At 30.6% G+C, this 25,577-nt stretch overlaps 2 protein-coding genes across 2 annotated transcripts; one reads left to right on the forward strand and one right to left on the reverse strand.

Annotated features, from left to right (window-relative positions):
- The first annotated feature begins 8,439 nt into the window (after nt 1-8,439).
- On the forward strand, nt 8,440-12,443 carry LOC112765932 (probable mitochondrial adenine nucleotide transporter BTL3). Its single transcript, XM_025811800.3, has 4 exons — nt 8,440-9,341; nt 9,667-9,970; nt 10,667-11,134; nt 11,793-12,443. The coding sequence occupies exons 1-4, from the start codon at nt 8,929-8,931 to the stop codon at nt 11,859-11,861; spliced, it is 1,254 nt and encodes a 417-aa protein (XP_025667585.1). The 5' UTR covers nt 8,440-8,928; the 3' UTR covers nt 11,862-12,443.
- A 293-nt stretch (nt 12,444-12,736) lies between these two features.
- On the reverse strand, nt 12,737-13,361 carry LOC112766299 (multifunctional methyltransferase subunit TRM112 homolog A). Its single transcript, XM_025812208.3, has one exon. It carries the CDS (start codon nt 13,305-13,307, stop codon nt 12,939-12,941), a length of 369 nt encoding a protein of 122 aa, XP_025667993.1. The 5' UTR covers nt 13,308-13,361; the 3' UTR covers nt 12,737-12,938.
- Nucleotides 13,362-25,577: the final 12,216 nt, after the last annotated feature.

A 25,577-nucleotide genomic window follows, 5' to 3' on the forward strand; every position in this document is an offset into this window, starting at 1 on the left:
GAGTTTTGAAACTCCTTTGTATTATCAATATTATAACGTGTATTGCACAATATTCTAACAAATATTCTATTACTAGAGCTTTTATTATATATTGATAATATCATTAAACAATTAATGCCAACAAATTATATTTTTTAAAACAGTTAATATTTAAAAAATTAACACTAACTTAAAATTATACTTTTAAATAAAAACCATAAAATAATCATAAAATATCAATCTTCTATCTTTACTTATTAAGCAAAGTTTTTTTTTTAAATTAGTATTTTATTAGTGTTAATTTTTTACTGAAATAAAATAAAAAAATTATTGTTTTCCATAACAATTATTTTATTTTTATCTTTAAAATTCATTTTGTTTTTGAATTTTATAAACTCATTACAGTACAATTTAAATTGTATTGGTATATTTTTATTTTTATTTAATCTAATTTTATTCACATAATTTAAAATTTTAAATTATAAATTTTTAAATTAAAATTTAAATAAATGTAATTTAATTAATAAGTTAATTTAATTTAATAAAAAATAAAAGTATTCATATTATTATATTTATATGATTAATTACATTTATTCGATTTAAAAAAAATAACTATTTAAAATCGTTAATTATAAATTAAAAAATTAATATACTCATATTATTTTTAAAAAATTATTCGTTTGTCAGATAAGAGTACATAAAAATTTGAAATATAATTTAAATATACGTAATTTATTTAATGACACAGTTAATGAATATCACGACTCTATTGGCATAGAATATAGAATTTTTTCTACTTTAAGTTGGTTGTACAAAATTTGTTACAAAGTTTAGTCTAATTTAAATTATTAATATTTTTTATTATTTTTAAAAATTATATTTAATTATTTATAAATACATATATCTCGTTTAAACTATAAATGAGATAATTTTTTATGTGTAAATAAGATATATAAAAATTAAAAAAAATACACATATTTCGTTACACTGGAAATGAGATAAATAAACGTGATGTAAATTGGTAAATACGCTACAAATCATTTATTTTGGTAATTAAAATAATTAAATTATTTATTTAAAAAATTATAAATGTTATGAGATAAATTATAATATCAAATAAATAATTAAAATAAATAAAAATAAAATTATTAATTAATTAAAATTTATAAACGAATTTAATAATTTTAATAATTTATATACCAATAGAATATGTTAAATTTTCAATAGTAAGTCATCAAAATAAAAAATTCAGTAATAATTATAATTGCCATTTTATTAAAAATATTTTTTAAAAGTTATAATAATGTGTTTGTAGTTTTACCAAAAAAAAAAAAAAAAGACATTAATTACTTAATGATTTTATCAATATACATTAAAAACTTCGTTAATGGAATTTTCTAGAATATTGCACCAACGTTACTAGTGTAAAGGAGTTTCAAAACTCCAAACAATACTGGAGTATGGAATCGGTCCCCAAATTTTTTTGCGTGCGGTGTATTATTGAAAGAAAGTGTTCAAGAAATCAGAGACCAATGGTCAAAACTCAAAAGGATCTCCTGTCTTTTACAATTGTAATAGACTTTGCAAGGGCATGGGCTGTTTTCTTGTGTTTATTGTTGTTGGATACGTTTGGGAAGAGACCAATTTAGTTGTTGGATTCAATTGGGATAGTAGGCTCATTATTTGAACTGGGCCTGGGATGTAACTACATGCAATTCTTAGCTGAAAGATTCTTGTGGGCCACAACAGCGTGTATGGCTCGTAGAAACTGATATTTTATAAAAAATTGAATCAAATAATGCTTATAAGATTGAAAATTATTTTAATTGATTCACTTCATATTTCATTAACGTAAAATATATTTTTTTCGATAAAAAAGGGAAGAAAGAAAATAAAAAAAAATGTAACAATAAGAAGAACACACACAAATAATGTATGTAAGAATGATAATTATTTAGAATGTTTCAATTTATATTCTATTAACAGAAAAAAATAATTTTTTTTATATAAAAAATGGAAACAAAAATAAAGACAAATTATAACACGATTAAAAAAATTACTTTTTTAAATGATTTTGTGATTCCTTATTTAAATTATTGGATACATTTTAATAAGTTGTAAGAAAATAAACCAATACTAAACATTCTAACATTATTATAATGGATAAGATTAATTCAATATTATTGTAATTAAAAGAAAATAAAATCAGCAACAATGAAAGTTAACTTTATATTTAAATTTCAATTTCAAATATTATGAATTTTTAAATGAAGACAAGATATATATTTTTTAATAACAATTAAATTTAATCTTAGGTTGAAGACATTTAAAAATGGCAATGAAAACCATTTTATTAACCACGATCTATATCTTTTTGGGCGATTATCTTTTTTTTTGGGTACTGATTAATAATTAATTAATTATTGCACCGGTTTATTTGAAATTGGTAAAATAAATGCATATTTTCTTTTGATGTAATTAAAAAGAAATTTCATTAAATACATAAATATCATAGTTATATCCACATTAGAATTTAAAACATACTAACATTGTATTACAAATCAAACAACATTTTAAAGTAGTATCTAAAAATATTAAACTAAAAAGCATGCAGATCTTCTACATTCTCATGATCGCTTTTATATTGGCTGAAAGCATCTTTAACTTCAGGTATAGAATCAACCAAAACATGAATCTTAAAAAAAATTGAAATCCTGTCAGTTATTGATATTTTTAAATACTAATAATTGAACAAATTATAAAAACTATACACAAGACTTTATGCTCATTCATCTCAGCAGCAGCCTCAAAAGCATTAATAACGGAGGCATCATCCCAAATTTGTTGAACAATATACACTGATCGATTCATCTCATAACTCACAGGCCTGGCATCAACCATGAATACAACTTTTTGTGCAAAAGACTTAAAATGAGTTAATGGAACAACTTTGCAATAAGATCCCTAAAAAAAAACTAAAATAGTTAACAAATAGCATAATAATAATTTATGTTTTCCTTAGGAATGTCAAAAGATACAAACTAACTATATCTATATCTATATACTAATTAAAACCACAATTGCATGATAACCTAATTCAACTATGGGTGATTATCCAAAAAGCTCGAGCATCTTGTCTTTATTATTTGCACGACCTCACGATCTTTAAGAACAAATATATTGTTGCTATTTGTATGAGGCACTACAATCTTTAAGCGGAATCTTGAAAATCATGAGAAAACAAGAAAAATTTTAGTAAACATTGAAATCATAATTAGCTACCAAAACAGAATAAAATTAAAGACGGGAACACCTTGGGACAGCATCAATGCATTGAAGTTGACATAGATCACAGGATAAAATATTTTTATTAGCTGACACAAGAGAACCACATAAACAAGTTGAGAACCACCATTTATGATTCTTCAAAATAGATGATATAGTTCCCAGAATAAAAACGAAACCACCCTGCCAGCAAAGAAAAAATAATTACAGCATTTCAAATTTTAAATTATCTACAAAACTATCATTTACTAACTTTTCAGGGTATCATATAATAAGAATAACAAAAAACAAATAATCTAAGAGATTTTATTGCAAATGAGGAAAAAAATATACATTTTCAGCATTAGAATAGCAGCGATTGGGTGAAATAAGATCAGTAATAATATCTTCAATAGTTTCTGATTGAATAAAATTATCACACACTACTCATCAGTGGGATTATTAAATGAGGATGAAAATGAGAATGGAAAACTTGAACAGGAGACAATGAAATTGGGAATGCAAAACTTGAATAGGAGTGGCACAAGACCATTCCTTTATCAATGAAGCACACAAATTCATGACCATCAGCTCTAGTTCTATGCAAGAGGTGAAATATACAACAGTTTTTGCATAACCAATAAAAAATTGATTTCAAGGGAAGATAATCTACTCCATGTATTGATCTTTGAAGGAGGAAATTCCCTAATAAGACAAACAGTGCAGTGATGCCATCTTATTGTCAGAAAAGCAATTTCTTTCTCAATGACATCTTAAATTCAGGGCAAAGACCTGCATGTCTTTTCAACAGCTGAAATATAAAATAATTTTTACATAAAGAATAAAAAAATGTGAATGCAATTGAGTTGAATAACCAAATATTTCATCAAAATATAAATAAATGACCAAGAAGCTATCAATCAATTCCTATGAATTACATCACCACTCACCAAATAAATTAGATAGAAACCCCATACCTTGATAGGGATTCCCACATTTTCAATGAAGAATACTTTTATATAAACAATAAAAAAATGAAATGCAATTGACTTGAAATCAAAATATAAATAAATGAGAAAGAAACTATACATCAATTTCTGTCAATCACATCACTACTCATAAAATAGATTAGGTACAAAACCCATTCCTTCATAATGATTCACACAACCCACATGCAACCAGCAATTCACTTTATCTAAACTTAATGGATTTGTTGAATATACACACACACAAAAATAGATTCACCAGTTTTTAATATTTGATTTAATGGGTCTACTCTGGATATAATTATTTGAGTGCTTCATAAAATTTGACATCAAATATAAATAACAGAACATGATTCTTAATGCAGAAAACATTATAAATTCCTACATTCACCCCAAACAATTCAAATGGATTATTGAATGAGAATGAAAATTGGAATGCAAAGCTTGAATAGGAGAGAATGAAATTGGGAATGCAATACTTGAATAGGAGAAGCTGGGTTTATAAACTCACTTTGCTGGAGAAACTCTGTCAATCACATCACCAAAGAGAAAGTAGATTAGGTAGAAACCCCATACCTAGACAATGATTCACAAAATCAAACCCATAATCCATAAATATGAGAAAATGTAAGTAAGAACACAATGTTGATAATCATTATCAAATCCAAAAAACTGATGAAATACACAAACCACATGCTACAAACAATTCAACAGGTAGCAAAAGGAGAAATGATAATCAGATCAAATTCTAAATAATGAAATGAAGAAGATGAAACAGATTCATAGACCATAATCAAAATTAACAGCAACTTCCAATGTAACCAAGAACATGAACTCATAAACAAACCAAGTCAGATAGACAATTTGCAAATTAGGAATTTCACAAACCCTAGACAATAAAATCTGAGTTAACTGTCGAATAGATACAAAAAATGATCACAATTTGTAAAATAGGAATTTCACAAATCCTAAACAATAAAATCTGAGTTAAATACCGAACAAATACCAAAATTGATCACAAGGATGTACACAATGAACGAAAAGAAAAACAATGAAGACGACAATAGGTTTGGAACTAAAAGCACCAGAAAATTTACCCGATTGATTTATTGAAGATCTTGAATTTGAGACTCCATTGGGAAATCGCTAACCTGGATGAACGGCGGGGAAGCAAACACCCAAGAAACAGAGCTTGTAGACAGCGTTTGGTAGGGCAGAGGAAAGAAAGAAGGCAAAGGTCCTAGGGTTCCAAGTAATGATTACCTGTTCAACCAAATCCATGAAGAAGAGAGATTGCGTGAGCGAGTCGGTAAAAGAGACAGCTGACGGCGGAATGACAGAGGAGCACATGCACCCCTGGAGAGAAGAAGCCACACTGGAGGAGAGCCTCCACCTGGGATTGGAGCCGGCCTGAAACGCGGGGAGCTCTCCACGTCGGAGATGAAACCACGGCTATCTTGATACGTGCTTCAAATGTTCGTGATATGAAGAGTTCAAGAGTTATTTAGAAGATATTTTTGTTTACATTTTTAGAATATTTTATTTAATGTATTTTGATTTTGTTTATTTAATTACTAGATTGGGCCTTGTGTTTATGGGCTTTAGGGTTTTCTTTGTTTTAACCTAATAAGAGGTTATAAATACCTCCTTAGCTATTGTAGTCGTAGTATAGAATTTTTAGAGGTTTGAAAACCCCTTTTTGGTTTCGTGATGAAACCATGGTGTGGACAATTGAGGTTGAGGAGTCCCTCTCTTGTTACATCGGGGAATTGAGTAGAAGGTTGAGGAGTCCCTTCGATTCAATTTCCAAACTATGGCGTTGACAAGTTAGGTTGAGGAGTCCCTTTCTTGTGGCGTCAAGAAATTGGGTAGAAAGTAGAGTGATTCTCTTTGTATTCAATTTCAATCTATCATTTTTGTTTCTATTTCGATTTCAATGTACCTTTTTTATACAATTTCAATTCTTGTCTTATTTATCCTTTTATTTCCGTATCATTTGGTATCAGAGCTCAGGTATTAGATTAATTCTTATTAATCTATATTTGTTCTTCTTTTATCATAAAAAAAAGAGTCCAGTGTTTGTCGCGTCTTTCATTTTGTTCTTGTGTTCTTGTTTTCGTTTGCGTTTCATTATTTAAAAAAAAAAAAGAAGAAGAAGAATAAAGTGAAAAAAAAAACAAAAAAAAAGAAGAAAAAAAACCAAAAAAAAAAAGAAATTATCTTCCTTATAATTATTGTCCTTTTCATATATTATTTTTTTTTCACCTACAAGATTCGAGGACGAATCTTTTTTGAAGAGGAGGAGAATGATACGTGCTTCAAATGTTCGTGATATGAAGAGTTCAAGAGTTATTTAGAAGATATTTTAGTTTACATTTTTAGAATATTTTATTTAATGTATTTTAATTTTGTTTATTTAATTACTAGATTGGGCCTTATGTTTATGGGCTTTAGGGTTTTCTTTGTTTTAACCTAATAAGAGGTTATAAATACCTCCTTAGCTATTGTAGTCGTAGTATAGAATTTTTAGAGGTTTCAAAACCCCTTTTTGGTTTCATGATGAAACCATGGTGTGGACAATTGAGGTTGAGGAGTCCCTCTCTTGTTACATCGGGGAATTGAGTAGAAGGTTGAGGAGTCCCTTCGATTCAATTTCCAAACTATGGCGTTGGCAAGTTAGGTTGAGGAGTCCCTTTCTTGTTACGTCAAGAAATTGGGTAGAAAGTAGAGTGATTCTCTTCGTATTCAATTTCAATCTATCCATTTTATTTCTATTTTCAATTTCAATGTATATTTTCTATTCAATTTCAATTCTTGTCTTGTTTATTTTATTATTTCTTTATCATTTGGTATCAGAGTTCAGGTATTAGATTAATTCTTATTAATCTATATTTGTTCTTCTTTTATCATAAAAAAAGAGTTCAGTGTTTGTCGCGTCTTTCTTTTTGTTCTTGTGTTCTTGTTTTCGTTTGCGTTTCATTATTTAAAAAAAAAAGAAGAATAAAGTGAAAAAAAAAAAGAAGAAAAAAAAAACCAAAAAAAAAAGAAATTATCTTTCTTATAATTATTGTCATTTTCATATATTATTTTTTTTCCACCTACAAGATTCGAGGACGAATCTTTTTTGAAGAGGAGGAGAATGATACGTGCTTCAAATGTTCGTGATATGAAGAGTTCAAGAGTTATTTAGAAGATATTTTTGTTTACATTTTTAGAATATTTTATTTAATGTATTTTGATTTTGTTTATTTAATTACTAGATTGGGCCTTGTGTTTATGGGCTTTAGGGTTTTCTTTGTTTTAACCTAATAAGAGGTTATAAATACCTCCTTAGCTATTGTAGTCGTAGTATAGAATTTTTAGAGGTTTGAAAACCCCTTTTTGGTTTCGTGATGAAACCATGGTGTGGACAATTGAGGTTGAGGAGTCCCTCTCTTGTTACATCGGGGAATTGAGTAGAAGGTTGAGGAGTCCCTTCGATTCAATTTCTAAACTATGGCGTTGACAAGTTAGGTTGAGGAGTCCCTTTCTTGTGGCGTCAAGAAATTGGGTAGAAAGTAGAGTGATTCTCTTTGTATTCAATTTCAATCTATCATTTTTGTTTCTATTTCAATTTCAATGTACCTTTTTTATTCAATTTCAATTCTTGTCTTATTTATCCTTTTATTTCCGTATCATATCTATTGTTTGATAGATGTGACAAAGAAATTCTAAACTATAAAAAATGCATCCGGTGAGTTGAATACATAAATAAGCGACTTAATTTGGTCATGTTCACTTTAAATCTACCATTTAAAAATTAATCTCTCAAATTTGTCACACCAATTTATAAGTGAAGAAGAAGAGATAGAAAATTTTAAGCTTTTTCGTACAAAATTCAGAGTCTTATATTTTTTGGAATGATGGAATCGAGAGGAAGAGAATAATAGAAAAGATTGTTGGGAGGGTGGTAAGAAAAGAGAATGTAATATTAAAAGAAGAGATAGTTATTGTGCGTGGGAGAAAAAGAAAAAAAGGACTATTTTATTATTTTAAAAAAATTCTATTTAAAAATTAATAATTATTAATAGTATCTTTAATTTAAAAATAATATATTTTATTAATTCAAATATTTTTGTTACAGTGAAGATCTAATTAAAAAATTTAACATAATTTATTGACTAAGTGAAAGGAAAAAAATATTTAGTTGTAAATATTACGGGAATTAATTGAGGAATTTTAGCTCCTGTGTAGTTGAAAACAAAGTTTACATCCTCCTCCCTCCGTACAAAATTTCCACCGTTACTACATCGTCACAAAAAATGCTCTGAGGATATTCCTGGGCGAAAACACTTGGAACATTTGATAAGGCAAAACCAAAGAATCCGTGTGTTGGAGTTTTAGTGTAGGACGCCAGTCAGTGAGGCACTCGGACGCCCCTAACCGTTCTCATTATTTAAAGATTATGAAAAGCAATAGACGAAGGAAGGACGGAAGGAGAAGCCGAGAAGGAGAAGGAGAAGGAGTCCCAAACGGAAGAGGATAATGTCACAACTTCTGTTTGCTAGCGCTATGTAATTCAAAGAAGAAAGAAAGAAAGGGGAGAATAGTTCTCATGTTCATGGTTTCGCATTCAATAGACCTAACTAATTAACTACAAATAAATTCAATACCACAAACTTCTTCTACTTCCCCAACTCCTCTTCTTCAAATCACAAAAATGCCACTACCACAGGACCTCACTCCCCACCAACAATCCCACTGTTTCCTCAATTTCCCTTCCGATTTCTCTTCCCTCACCGCGCCACCGCCCGGGGGATTGTTCCTCGAACCCGCAACTCCAGATTCCTTCCTCCGCCTGCTTCCCGCCGCCTCGATTCGTGCCGAATTGAATCCCTCGCCGCCACGCCGGAGGCTTAAGGCGGCAGTAGCTGCTAGCTGCTTCTTGTCGGTGAGCTTGCCGAGTGCTAAACTCGTGGTGCCGAATGGGGACAACGGCTCCGACAAGGAGACAAGTTCGGAGGAGGGTGTTGTTGAGGTACAACACAAGGTTAGGACGGTACGAGGAGGCAATGCCGTCAACAACACCACTAAGCATCTATGGGCTGGTGCCGTAGCTGCCATGGTTTCTAGGTACACATTCCTATCAAATAATCCTTCTGTTTCAAAATATTAATCTATTATTTAGATGCATTAAGTTTTTAAATGTACTACTCTGTTGAAATTATTAGTTATTTGAAACGGAGGAAGTAACAATTACAGGAGGCACATTGCTATTTAACTTGTGTCTCACTGTGTATAATGAAGACATTTTTGTACAATTGCCTTCCTGATGTCATTTTGTTCCCTTAGACTATTAAATGGCTTTGCTTAGTGTAGTTAGTAGTGTTGGTCTTGATTATTGAATGTATTTTTATGTGTTTTTGTTTATAAATATGCTCACGTTTTTCTGTGCCAGAACTTGTGTTGCTCCACTTGAAAGACTTAAGCTGGAGTATATAGTTCGCGGGGAGAAGAAGAATATCGTTGAGCTTGTGAGAAAGATAGCCACTTCTCAGGGTCTGAGGGGCTTTTGGAAGGGGAACCTTGTAAATATTCTGCGGACGGCTCCATTCAAGGCAGTGAATTTTTGTGCTTATGATACATATAGGAAGCAGCTCCTTAGATTCTCCGGAAATGAGGAAACTACCAATTTTGAGAGGTTTATTGCTGGTGCTGCTGCTGGAATTACTGCTACCATTATTTGCCTTCCACTTGACACAGTATGTGGCAATTTCTAATATTTGAATTATGATTTCTTCTTTAGTTCATTTCCTCTTTTATAGCAGCTCTGAGTAAAATCATGTGCACAAACTGCTTGCCATTAGTTTTGTATGTAAAAGTGAAAGCACTCAATGGTGGCCATCGCGCACTCAAACATGCTAAGTTATACCTTCTTTAGTTAAGGAATTATTTGGACTGGTTTATCTGGATATGGGATCACTACAGATGAACATGGAGAATAATTCTTGTTTGCAGTTTTGCTGCTATGCAGATGAAAAGCTTAACAGAATAAAAAAATGTAAAAGAAGAGTTTAATCTGCATAACATTTTTGTGTGAATATAGATCCTGTTGGATTAGCTCTTAACATGGCTAATTATATTAATAGAGACTAGAGAGAGAGTTCAGGATTATTGAATCCTGCCTCAAAGGACCAGGTCATTCGAGAAGCTGAAATGAGATCATCATAATCTGTGTTATAACTCCTTCCATGTAATTTCTCAGGGTATGCTATGATGAAGAACACTTTTCAATCAGATTCTCCTTTTAACAATGGAAAAGGGGGGGGGGGGGGGATAAAAATAGCATGTGCAATGCACATTTTCTCCAAAATCTTAGTTACAATTTCTTAATGGCTCTTGTATTTTTAGCCATGTGGTTTAATTGGTTCAAAATGTTTACCATTGGTTTCTTTCAGATCCGGACCAAGTTGGTGGCACCTGGTGGGGAAGCTTTGGGTGGTGTTATTGGTGCTTTCCAATACATGATTCGGACTGAAGGCTTCTTTTCTCTCTACAAGGGTTTGGTACCGTCAATTATAAGTATGGCTCCTTCTGGTGCAGTTTTTTATGGTGTATATGATATACTCAAATCAGCTTATTTGCATTCACCCAAAGGAAGGAAGCGAATCCAGAATTTGCACAAACAGGGTAAGGAATTGAGTGCATTGGATCAGCTTGAGTTAGGACCAGTAAGGACGCTGTTGTATGGTGCTATTGCCGGTGCTTGTGCAGAAGCTGCTACATATCCATTCGAAGTGGTAAGGAGGCAGCTTCAATTGCAAGTCCAGTCTACCCGTTTAAGTTCTTTTGCAACTTGTGCCAAAATAGTGGAACATGGAGGCATTCAAGCTCTGTATGCAGGACTTATTCCCAGCTTACTCCAGGCATGTCAATTTACTTCCTTGCATGCCCAATTTACTTATATTTTACTTTATGCACTATATTTATCCATTTAGAACCCAGTGAATTTCAGTCGCTATACCAGTTCCTGATCTGTTCAAATTTATGGTTTACTACGTAGAAATTACTTTTTTAATGTAGAGAATATAGGTTCATAATTCATGCAGGATACTGTCTCTGTTAATTCACCTAATTAAATTTTCATTTTACATTGTATCGTGTAGCAATCATTATGTGGCACTGCTTGTAAATGGTCTTTCTGTAATTCGCTCAACGTTGCATTGTCTTGTTTATGAAATGTTTCAATTACCCATATTTGGATTGTTATCTTAGTGATGATAGTATGTTATCACTTATCCCAGGCTTTTCCTTGAAACATTGATTCCTTTTGTAACTGCCAAGCCAAAAGCACCCCTTTTCCCCCCTGATTTGTAACAGAGGTGTGTAGTTTGTACCAATAATAGCAAATGATATAAGATCAACTTCCTCTGGGCTGAATTTAGCTTTATAATAGATGTATGCTTGTATTTAAATTATGATGACCCTTGTGCCAGTTTTGTCCATATCTTTTCCATGCTGCTTAAGGTTACTTTTATTAATCATAAAACTAATACACTTGTATTGTTTTTTCTTCAAGTTCAGGTACTTCCTTCAGCATCAATCAGTTACTTTGTCTATGAGTTCATGAAGATTGTTCTCAAAGTGGAGTAGCCAATGAATAGATTATTATCAGTTATACACTGATGAGAAGTTGTAGCATCATATGTTTTATAGGTCCGCACTTAATATAGGTGCAGAATGGTAGCGGTTGACTTCACTTGGCAATCATATTTGATGTCTGCCTTTGAAGGTTCAAAGCATAATTCGGGTCTGCAATCCCTTTTACAATTGTTCACAATTCATGTATTTCCCACAGGAAAATTTTGGACGGATTCCATAATCAATCAAATCTACCAAGGCTTCAGTTTTACAAAAAAAAAAAATGTTTGATTAGTGACTGCTTGATCTTGACTTCAATTCTTATTCGCCCTGTACTCTTGTTTCATTTATTTATTTTTAAATCATTATCATGGAGCATAATAGCACCCAAGCAACCTTCTGAAAAAGGATCTAATATCAATCTCCTCCCTCTAGGTTGTAACTTTTACAATCTTCCATATGCTGGATTACGCCTTATTAGGGTGTGTGGTTTTGTTTTTGTCGAATTAATTTCAATGTAATGTAGTAATTTATACTATACTAGTGGGATGTTGAAGTATCAATTCTAGACGCTGAAAATCAGTTGTGTCATTCTGGATTATGGTTTGTTTTCTATATTACGAAAATTTTATAATTGATTTATGCTTTCAAAATCAGATATACTAGAAGTGAAAAATAAGTAAATACCACCTGCATTTTCAACACAGGTTATATTGGTTTGAATCAGTTATAATATAAATCACTTTATTTCAAAACTTCAAAGTCAGCTGTAATTCGAGCACTTTGAACTACCAATGCAGTTTATGGCGTAGTTGGTATCAAAGGTACAAAATCAGGAAGACAGCGACTATAGAGATTCATGGTCGATAGAGACCTGCTGCATTATCTTTAATATAGGAATACGCTACTGAGTAATGATTTTACTGAGTAATGATTTGTACAATGTTTATCATGGAAAGAAGTAACTAAATATATGATGAAAATTAAAGAAACACTTTTAGCGGTGAATTACAGCCAAACCTAATGAGATTGAGAGGGTACACAAAAGACAATACAAGTCTAGTAATCAAAGAAAAGGCAGATTGGTAATCAGACCTCGTCCTCATGGAGGAGCATGTTAGGGATACCCTTGTTAACGGGGAATCTGCGGCCGGTCTCGGGACAGACGAGGGCGCCTTCTTCGAGGTGGAGCTCGAGGAGTGCGTGGTGGAACCTACTCAAGAACTCGTCCGACTCAAGCATGCCGGAATCTACCTCCTCCGGGAGCTGGGCGTACCCCATGCTTCTAGAAGCTTCCACAAATGCCTTCCACTCCACCTTCTCAAACATCTTCCGCAGAAAATCCGCGTTCATCTCAACCGGCTTCTCAACTACCTTCTCCGCCTCGATCCGAAGCGGAAACCCCTTCTCCACTCCCTTTATATTCGACGATAGCATGTTGTGCGTTAGCAGCCTCATCTTCTACCTAAAGCGCTCTGTTTCCACTATGACAAAGAAGAAGAACCCTTATGCCTGATTGTTTTTGGGTTTATATATAGAACCCTTGTATAATAAGGTGGGCTTCTGTATAACCTAATTTTACAAAGCCCAATTCCAAAATAAAATTGTCCTAACAAGAGTTTATCTGCCCCAAGACCCAAAATAAAAAGAGTTTAACGGCCTAATCCATTGTTTAGGAGGTTTAGCCTTGCTTTCCTCTCTGCTACCAGTTCATAAAATATTTTTTTTATTTTAATCCTTAATTTTCTTTTGTGTTGCGTGTTGTGTTCCGATTGGTTCGCTGTTTCTTTGGGTTTCAGGCCATAGAAGGTTAAAAAGGAGTCAGTGTTTGGGGCCGTAGATTTCTCTCTGCTTCTCGGATTTTGTGAGTTTTTTATTTTTCTTTTCTTTTCTTTTTTTTGCTCTGTTTTATCTTGTTGTTCTTCGGAGGCTTTTGGGGATTTATTTAGAAAATTTTAATTTTAATCTATTGTTAAAAAAATAATATTATTAATTAACTAGATTTATTATTTAAATTTTTTTAAATAATAAATTTAAAAATTAGTTTCATAAGATAAAATTAAATGTTAATATATGAAAATTAAATTCAATTTAAAATAATAATTTTTCAAATAATTATTAAAAAAGTTGTATGATTATTTTAAAAGACAATTTTTTTTATTGATGTTAAGTAAAATAAATTTTTAAAAAATTAATTTTAATATTTTGTTAGTATAATATTTTTAAAAATAATTTAATTATATTTATTATTTTACATAATTATTCATGTAATGAATTAAAAAAAATTAATATAATAAATAGGTTGCACAAACGCACATTTATATAAATTATATAAAATATTTTATATTATCTGTATATTTAAATTATGTCTTCTGTAATTCTTTATTACGGTCACACACATAATACATTTAATTTTAATATATATGTTTTGTGTGTGCGTCGAATGTAATTGTTTCTGTTGCACAAACGCACAGGTCAATATTCTTTTGTGCTAATGCCGTGATCGCAATTCTTTATATATATATATATATATATATATATATATATATATATATATATATATATATATATATATATATATTATCATTATTTGATTTTACACATGATTTTCAAAATCGGACCGACCAGCCGCAAACCGACGATAAGAACAGTTCGATTTGATGTCTAAAACCGAAAATTATAAAATCGGTCATAAATCGCTAAATCAGCCAAGAACCGATCGATCGAATCGAAATCGGAACAAGCCGGTTTGAACAAAACGACACAGTTTTGCGCTTAAGGGGAAATCAAAGAAGTCAAAACCCGTCTTATATAGTTATACTCTTATCCTATGATGCACGGACACTGACATGGACACGGGACACGACACGACACGGGACACGCCGACACGCGAAATTTAAAATCTTACATGACACGGGGACATGCATACATATAAAATATAAAGTATTTTTTAGATAAACCGTAATGATATTTTAATATTTTATTGATATTAAAATACAAATCATTTTTTAAATTATTTTTAATATCTTATTTTAATTATATCAAGTATTTAGAATATTTTTTGTTTTAATAAATAATAATATATACTATATCTAAATTTATTTTAAAAATATATATTAAGCATAAGACCGGACACGCTGACACGTGATGGTATTTATATGTATCCAAGTGTGTCCAGAGAAGAATTTTTTATTTTTTATTGAGACACGGTTTGGACACAGCAGACATGCGTGTCGAACGAGTGTCGGTGAGTGTCGTGTCTGAAATGTGTCCGACACGCAGACACGACAACTCAGCAAAGTGTCCGTGCTTCATAGCTCTTATCCATCTCCTTCCTTATTCCTTCGAGCAAACACGCCCAGCCTCAACCAAGGGAAAAACCCTAGCCGCCACCACCACCGCAAGGAGGAGCTGTCTTTGTCGCCGTCCGTTGCAGTCAGGGGCTTGTCTCCTCGAGTCTTCGTGCGTCGCAATCAGGGGAGTTTCTTCCAAGTCTTCAATCTGTTCGCAGTCACAGGTCGCAGGCGCGCCGTTTCTCCCTCGAGCTCGGTGGCCGTCGTCTTGTCGCCATTTTCTGTCGCCATCTATCGCAGTCAGGGGTTTGTCTTCTCGAGTCTTCGTGCATCGCAGTCAGGGGAGTTCTTCAAGTCCTCGATTTGTTCACAGTCCCCGTCGCAGGTGCGCTGCTTCTTCCTCGTGCTCGGCGGCCGTCATCTTGTCGCCATCTGTCGCCATCCGTCCTCCTCAGCAATCGAAGGTCAGTGACTCAGAGCTCATTTGTTCTTCGTTTTTTTAATTTTTTTATGTTTTGTTCAGAAATCATTGCATGATTATTGAATATGCTTTGCATTTTTAATAATTTTTAACTATAATTGATTAATTTTTCGTTACTGTGAACTTTGTTGAATAATTATTGTTAATTAAGCTGTAAACTTTGTTGTTGTTAGTTGTTACTGAGTTGAATAATTATTGAATAATTTGCCGTGGGTTTTTGTGAACCTGTAATTGATGATGATTGATGACTCTGTCATTGCCCATTGCTCACTGCTTCTTGCTTAAATTGAAAATCTTGTTAATATTATTAATTAAATTGAGGATTGATGATTAAATTGTTAACAGAACCCACTTTACAAAAAATCAAGAAAGAAATCATATTGGTCATATGATCTACATAATTCATGTATTTTCATGTGTTCAGAATATCTAAGCTGTGAATTTATCTTGTTACCAGGCCCAACATAGATGCTAATAGAAAACTATTACTAAACTATGAATTTTTTGTCAAATGGTTGATATTTTTTAGGTTGGTGATCATGATGGGAAATACAGGGAAGCTTAGGATTAAAAATGGGTAAGTTGCATTTTTTGACCCATTTTTATTTTGGTTTCTATTTGGTAACAATTGTAATTGAGAACTTTCATAGGTACTTTCTCATGCATTTAGATTGGGAGATTACAGACTTGACACTGCAGTTTTGATAATGCCATTTCCAGCAAGCTTCCAATTTATTTATGTAGTTCGTGTCTCTACTTGTCAATTGTTGTATATATGAATCTGTGATATATATTGTTTGTCTCTCTGTTCTCTCTTCCTTTTTACCTTTTGTTGATTGTGGTAGAGTTGGTTGCCTATGTTTATTCACTAAGGTATTTGTATTTTGATAAGATCATATGGCTGGCTTTGGATGATGACATTTTATGTAATATTTTAAATTTAGAAGATATTTTAAAATTTATATTAAACTATAATTATATTTTAGAATGTTTATTTATAATTTATCTATTATTTTATTATAAAACGGTTTTTTCGGTTGAACCACAGTTAGACCGGTTAGACCAATAAATCAGTAAATCAGTGACTAGAGCAGTTCAATGACCGATCCGATTTTCAGAACCTTGGTTTTACATTAAGGTATATATACACTTTATATGAGACCGATTTGACATTTAGTTTACATAATAAACAAATGATTTATTCTAAAGCATTAATAGAACATTATTAAATTATAATTGTCTCATATTTAATTGTATGTACCATTAATTTGGTATAAAATTGATTAATTATCTTCTCAAGATATAAGGATTAATATGTATATGTCACTTATGTAAATATTAATTGATCTAAAAGGAGATTTATATTTGGCCAAGTTATGTATACATATTAATAAAAAAAAAGAGGAAAAATTAATTGTTACGTAAGAAAACTAGCAACAATTTGGATTATTATACCCATCTATTATAATGATTTGGTTTTGGAAATTGATTGAACATTATGCTGCCAAAGTAGCCTCTTTTGTGAAAATTAATTTATTCAAAACATTAGGAATATGATGATATGTAATTCATGCGAATATTGGTCAACCCAAAGGAAGGTCTATATTTTCCCGAATTACATACACATATTGATGGTAAATACGTGTTTGGGTAGCTAATTAAGAATAAAGTAATGCTTATTATTTATACGGACAATAATCGGCTCAAAAGAAGTTTATTGTTTGGCCAAATAATAAGCATGGCACACTTTTGTTTATTTTCTATTAATTATGCGATCAATAATCGGCCAAAGGAAGGTTATTGTTTGGCCAATTAATAGAAAATATATGCGATAATAAATAGGTTACGAAGTTTAAGTCTCCATGTGCGTATTAAGTCGGTCCAAAGAAAAGCTTAATGTGTGACAGAAATTTTGACAATATTTGATTACTGCAATGAGAGTATCATTTACAGTTAATTTTTCTATCCAAAGATTGAAAATTAATGTTGTTTTAGATATCTCAATATGGATTTTTTCCATTATTTAACTAATGTTTACTGCATATTCTTTTGTTCTAATCCATAAACTATGGCTTCAACTACCAATGTTTCTACACAAATTAGCAGTATTCCTATGCTGAATGGTTCAAACGTTAAAGTTTGGAAGGATACCGTAGAGATTGTCCTCGGTTGTATGGATCTGAATATAGCTCTTCGAGAGGAGAAACCCACTTCCACTCTGGAAAATCTCAATGACGTTAAAATAGAGAAGTGGGAGAGATCCAATCGAATGAGCATTATGATCATGAAACGCTCAATTCCTGAGGCGTTTCGGGGCTCAATTACTGAGGATAAAGATGCCAAACAGTTCCTGAAAGATATTGAAAAATTCTTTACTAAGAATGAAAAGGCGGAGGCAAGTAGCCTTTTGAGAAAACTTATCTCCATGAGGTAAAAAGGGAACATAAGGGAGTACATTATGGAAATGTCTCATCTTGCTTCAAAATTGAAAGTACTAAAATTAGGGTTGTATGAAGATTTACTCGTGCATTTCATTTTGATTTCCCTTCCTGCACACTTTGGGCAATTCAAAGTGAGTTATAACACTCTGAAGGACACTTGGTCCTTAAATGAGCTTATATCTCACTGTGTGCAAGAAGAAGAGAGGCTCTAGCAAGATAAGACTGAAAGTGCTCACATGGCTTCATCTTCTCAGTATAAAAGAAAGCATGATACTGCTGCGGATATGCCTTCTCAGCAGAAAAAGGCTAAGAAACAGGATCAAGTTTCAACCTATTTCTTCTGTAAGAAGGTGGGACACATGAAGAAGGATTGTACCAAATATGCCACCTGGCGTGTAAAGAAGGGGTTACCTGTGGAGCCGACCGCCAAGTGATGCTGAAAGATACATCTATGTGGCAGACGACAATATAGTTTCAGTCAAAGTTATAGGAACTTTTAGATTATGTTCCACGAGTGAATTTTACTTGGATTTATTAGAGACATTTTATGCATCGTCATTTAGATGAAATTTAGTTTTTATTTTTTCGTTTGGACAAATCAGGTTATTTTTTGTTTATTTGGAAACAATAAAGTCACTCTCTTTTATAATTTGAATAATATTTGCTCTGGTCATTTGGTGGATAATCTATATAGGCTTGACTTAAATTTCTATACTAATGAAATATTGTAAATGGATATAAAATGAAAACTAAATGAGAATTCGACATCATTATGGCACAAACGCTTAAGTCACATCTCTAAATAGAGAATTCAGAGGTTTGTGTCGGATGGAATTCTCGAACCCCTAAATTTGGCAGACTTTGAAGTCTACATGAGTGCATAAAAGGGAAAAGGACAAACAAAAGGAAATTAGGTGCCAATAGAGCTAAAGATGCCTTAGAACTGATACATACCGATATATGTGGCACATTCCCTACTATCTCTTGGAATGGACAACGGTACTTTATTACGTTCATAGATGATTACTCTCGTAACGGGTATCTATATTTAATACATGAAAAGTCCCAAGCCTTGGATGTTTTCAAGTCTTTCAAAGCTAAAGTCGAACTTCAACTTGGAAAGAAAATTAAAGCTGTCAAATCTGATCGTGGTGGTGAATACTACGGAAGATATGATAGTTCAGGTGAGCAACGTCCCAGACCTTTTCCTCTTTTCCTAGAGGAGTGTGGTATTGTTCCGCAATACACCATGTCAGGCAAACCTAGCATGAATGGTGTTGCAGAACAAAGGAACCGAACTCTTAGGGACATGGTGAGAAGTATGATTAGTCATTCTTCCTTGCCTAAATTACTCTGGAGAGAAGTCTTAAAGACCACAGTGTACATCCTTAATATGGTACCAAACAAAGTAGTTAACAAAACCCCTTATGAAATTTGGACTGGAAAAAATCCCAGTATAAAGCATTTGCATATTGGGAATGTTCAGCTAAGGGGCGACCTTTTAGGCCGCATGAAAGAAAATTAGACTCAAGAACAATTAGTTACTACTTTGTTGGTTACGCTGAGCGTTTACGGGGTACAAGTTTTACAATCCTGGATCAAGGTCTATTTTGAAACTGAAAATGCGATATTTCTTGAGGATGTTGAGTTTGGGGGGGAGGGAATATTAGGAATGTTGCTTTTGATGAGGATTCTGTAACTGATAATGATTAGGTCTTTGTACCTATTATTGTTCAAGATACAGTTATAGTACAAGAGCATAATGAGAATCCTACTGCAGATCCGGTTACAGTACAAGAAAACAATGAGAATATTGTTGTTGCTCAAGATAGTGCTACAGTACAGAAAAATAATGAGAATCCTCCTTAATTCCAACCCATACAACAATCTCAACAACCTCAAGAAGTGTCATTAAGGAGATTCAACAAAAAAAAGGAAAAAATCCATTTATGGTCTCAAACAAGCTTCCCGTCAATCGTATCACAAGTTTAATCAAGTCATTACCTCATATGGTTTTGAGGTAAATATTATAGATAAATGTGTATATCGCAAGTTCAGTGGTAGTAAAATACATATTTTGGTCTTATATATTGATGATATTCTACTTGCCAGTAACGATATAGGCTTGTCGCATGAAATTAAGAAATTTCTATCGAACGAATTCAAAATGAAAGATCTTGGTGATGCCTCTTTTGTATTAGGAATCGAGATACTAAGAAATTGCTCTCAAGGTATTCTTGGATTATCACAAAAGAATTATATCAAAAAAGATTTTAAGTAGATATGGTCATGGAAAATTGTAGACCGATAGACACACCTGTAGCTAAAGAAGACAAGTTTAGTCTCAAGCAATGCCCCAAAATGATCTTGAGAAGACAGCAATGCATGAGAAGCCTTATGCATCGGCACTAGGGAATTTAATGTATGCTCAAGTCTGCACACATTCTGATATATCATTTATAGTTGGAGTGTTGAGTAGATACTTGAGCAATCCGGGCATAGATCATTGGATAGCTGTTAAACGCATAATGCGTTATCTAAAGAGAACAAAGAATTACATGCTTACTTATCGGAGATCAGAAAATTTGGAGATCATTGGGTACTCTGATTCTGATTTTATGGCATATGGTTGCGAAACTTTGTCACTGAGCTTCATATAGTAGATGACATTGATAGGTTATTAAAGATATTTTATGACAATAAGTCAGTAGTACTATACTCCAACAACAATAAGAGGTTGACAAAATTGAAGCATACAGACATCAAATTCTTAGTTGTTAAGGAGAAAGTTAAAAAAAAAAATAGATTTTCATAGGACATATAGGAACAAAGTATATGCTAGCAGACTCATTAACCAAGGAATTGATCCCTAAAGTCTTTCATGAGCACACTGCTCGGATGGGTGTCGATATTTGTGATGTCTTAGTTTAGTGGGAGTTTAATTTTATGTTATATATCCTATGACAGATATTGAGTCATTTTTCTGCAGAATTAAGTTGATGGTTTATTTCATGTTATATGAAATGTTCATTTTGCAATATTTATTTTGCGTTTGATCTCAATAAAGTTTTAAAGTTGGACCAGCTGGAAATAGACATGCATGAGATCACTTGGCATGTAATTTCCATATTACTCATCCAAATTTGATCTATGTCATTAAGTATATTAGGATGGTGATTGTCGTGGTTTAGTCACGACATTAGTGTGATAAAAGCTGCGGTAGTTCCATATCTAATGTATTAGACGGATCAGATTGTTAAAGTAATGAGAGAAATAGTATTCAGATGCGCGCATAAAGTTTATAAAATGTGATTATGTCAAGAAAGAATATATGTATAGCTCAAGTGGGAGATTGTTAGGAAATTATTTTAATTTTCTAATTTATTTGTGGCAATATATATATTAATTATAATCACAAATTATGCTATTTCAAATTAAATGACTTATACAATAGTGATCTTATTTATTGTTATAAATGTTAAATTGAATAAGTCATTATTACTTTTGATTTTGAATTAAATGAGAATAAAACCAGATATTATCTTTTGTTTATTAGATAATTATCTTTTGGATTTTAGATATATTATCTTTTGGACTTTAGATACTATTTTATTTGGGTTTTAGCGTTTAATGGGTGCCATACTCAAATATAAATAGGCCTTCAGATTTCAGTCTCCAATATATTAAAGTCGCCTTTGTTGCTCTTCCCCATCAAAAGAGTTGCAATTCAGCCGCCTAAGGATACAGAAGGCTTTGGTTGAGGAAGATCGAAAGAACCACAAGACTCAAGACTGAGTCTTTCTATCAATTTCTAATTTCTACTAATAAAAGTACGTTTCCGCATTATGATATATTTTTGATGATTTAATATGAATGATTTGGGTTAACAAAATTAATTTATTCCAACATAAATAATTTGCTCTAAATAATTAATGTCACTTAGAGTCTGAGACCAAATAATAATAATAATAATAGTTAATTCATTTTAAAATTACTATTGTTCTTAAAACAAGGATAAACTAACTTTAATGAAGCGAGTTAAAATACCAAATGCAACTTTTTTATTAATTTTTTACCATCTAAATATAGTGCTATTATTAGCAAATTATAGTTTTCTTTTCTAGAATTATCATGCGTTGTTATAATAAGTTGAAGTATATATTAATATAATAAAAATAATATTTAAATTATAACTTTATATAAAGGTTATTAAAATAAAAACATAAAAAATAAATTTAATGCTATTTTATTCATAAAAATAATATCACAGTTAAATTTTTAATATTTAATAAATATGAAATTAATACCTATATGTATAAATAGGGTTAATTATCAAAAAGTTTTCAAATTATTTAAATGCTGATAAAAATATACCCGAATTTTATTATCGACAAAAATGTCTTTAAATAATTTAAAAACGCAACAAAAATATCCAACAATAAATATATATTTACAAAAAATGCCTTAAAAATTGAATTTTGATGTGATTTTTTAAAATTTGGTGATTTTTTTAAGTATATATTTTTGTTGTGATTTTTAAAAATATTATTAGTTGTTAACAAAAAAATTACAAAATAAATATATATACTTAACAAAAAATCACAAAATTTTAAGGATAATAATATGTCATCTTTTTAATTATGTTTGTAAAAAATTATATCAAAATTTAATCTTTAATATATTTTTTGAGAAATACATATTTAATGTTACATAATCTTGCAAAAAAACTAACATTAAATATGTATTTTTTAAAAAATACATTAGAGATTGAATTTTCATGCGATTTTTTACAAGCATTCTTAGAAAAATGAGATATTATTATTCTTAAATTTGGTAATTTTTTGTTAAATATATATTACTTTGTGATTTTTTAAAAGTATTATTAGTTGTTAATAAAAAAATTATAAAAAATATATACTTAATTAAAAATCACCAAACTTTAAATATAATAATATTTTATTTTTATAATTATATTTATAAAAAATTATATCAAAATTTAATCTCTAATTAAATTAATAAAAAATTAATTACTATTAATGAAGGTGATAATCACATCACCGTTTTATCACATCAAATGAAAATGAAAAACTTTTTGTTGTGTTCTCCCTCTTTTTAGCCTTTATAGTAAGGATTTAGAAGTATTAATGAAAGGAAATGCAAGTTGGGTGATAGAGTTGTACCTATTCAATATAGCAAATTAGCAATAATACTATGTCTATGCCACTCAGTCTTAGTGAAGTATAGTTTAATATTTAATTATTTATTTTATTATTTTAATTTTATAGACTTATGAGAGTTTTTATTATAATATTTATTTATCATGGTATTGTATAATTTTAAGTATCTATTTTAATATAATATTTAAAATCGATATGTCAGTATTTAATAGAATAAATTAAAAACTAAGAGTACATAAAGAATACATTATAATTAATTATAATATTAATGGAAATTTTTAATAAATAAAAAATAAAAGATTCAAAAATTTTATGTACTCTCATTATAATTAATTACTATCAACATTAAACTAACATTTATTAATACTGTGCATAAGTTCTTCAACACTAACATTATAAATATTTGGACAAAGATGAAGATTGGAATTCGTGATTTACGTACACTTCAAAAAAAAGTGCCATGTTCTTTTTATTATTTTTTTGATACGACTGTAGAGCATGTCAGGCGTGTCATCTCTGGACTCAGGGAAATTTCCCTACCCCATTTGCAGGCTGAAATGGAGGATCCACACGATTCCGAATTTGGTGACTCCCCCTCCCACAGGCTGCTGTGTTTGGTCCCGGTATCTTCAGTCCTCCTCGACTCCGTTCGGATGGCAGCTCTTCTAGAGACATTAACATTGATATGTAGTGAAAAATATGTTTATGCTTTTGACATTAATATGTGTATACTTTATTCAGCAATCTATTATTTTACACCGTCAGTTTTATTAAATCACTTTTTTATTTTAATCTATGATAACAATAAAAATTTTTGAATCCACAAATTCAATCCAACAAAATACATAAATTTAATTTTAGTTTTTATTATTTTATTTTATCTTTATTTTATTTTATATTTTATTTTTTATAGATAAATACTATATATATATATATATTTAGTTTTATCTTCATAAATTTTAATCAATCAAAAAATATATTCTTTATTTGTATGTACTCTTTACGTACTCTTTCAATTTTATTAATTGTATCTCCAGCAATATGATGCTCCTATGACAGAATCTTCTGGTTGTATGCGTTTTTGTATCCATGTTTATAAAACAGAAAGAGTTATTTTTGTTTTTTTGGAAGTGAAGACCGACAAAAAAATGTGTTCTTAGTCACGTGACTTGCGGAATTGAGTGACACAAGGCTCACGTGTGCGGTGGTAGGCAACTGGGCCTGGTTTCAGTGCATGTGCTCACCCTTTTTGTTTATGAAGAATTTTTCTTTATTAAGGTGCTAAACTGGTCTAAATTTGTTTCGTGTTATTTGTCAAAAAAGTAGATTGTGCTGAAAAATTAAGAACTTCAAATAGTAAAAGTCGTTTAACTCGCACTGCTTAAACGGTAGGTTTTGGCCGAGTAGGGTAGGTTTTTTCGCCAAATTTAATGTATTTTTAGTAAGGGAATATTTTTGTAATTTTTTTTTTGTCAAAACACAACTTTTCTCAATCCAACTTACAAGAGAATAAAGATAAAAATTAGATGTTTTGAATTATGTTTATTTTGTTTTAAAAATAATATTTATAATTATATTTTGGATGAAAACTTTGTGTATAATTATGTTTAATAATTGTGAAATTATATATATTATTTAATCATTAATATTAAAAAAATGAAAAAATTTGACGGATTTAGCCCATCAACCCACAGTTAAACAGAATGGGATAGAATTTTAAGACCGCCTCAGTAGGCAGCGCGGAGTGAACTTTTCACAGAGCCAGACGGACTTCTCCCTTACCACCCCTATTTATCGAGGTCAATACTTGTATCTTCAATTAAGGGTGTTTTTTATTTTCTGGTGCTAAGATCGAATTAAAAAAAAAAAATTTCGATCTTTAGTATATATATATATTTTGCAATTTTAATTACATTGATTTAATTTTATTTTTAAATTTAATTTAATATGATACAAATTATTGTAAAATAGATTATATCGGTTTATTCGTTTTAAAAAAATCATAAGATTTTATCATTAAAAAATAGAAATAAATTTAGGTCGGCAAAATTATAAAATTCGTAAATTTTATTTTAAATTTATAAAATATTAATTAATTAAATAATAATAATACATAAATAAAATAAAAAATATATAACAAATTAACATGTAAAATCTTAATTTTAATAATGATATAATATCATATCATAATGAATTAAATTAGATTGAATCGAGAACTAAATCTAAATTTAATTTAATTTAATTTAATTTATGCGACTTATTAAAAATAAAATTCAATCGAATTTAAATTAATGTGATTTTAATCGATTTTTAATTTATATTTAGTTGATTAATTT

Source organism: Arachis hypogaea, chromosome 17, assembly GCF_003086295.3.
Source record: "Arachis hypogaea cultivar Tifrunner chromosome 17, arahy.Tifrunner.gnm2.J5K5, whole genome shotgun sequence".
Classification (NCBI taxonomy): domain Eukaryota; kingdom Viridiplantae; phylum Streptophyta; class Magnoliopsida; order Fabales; family Fabaceae; genus Arachis; species Arachis hypogaea.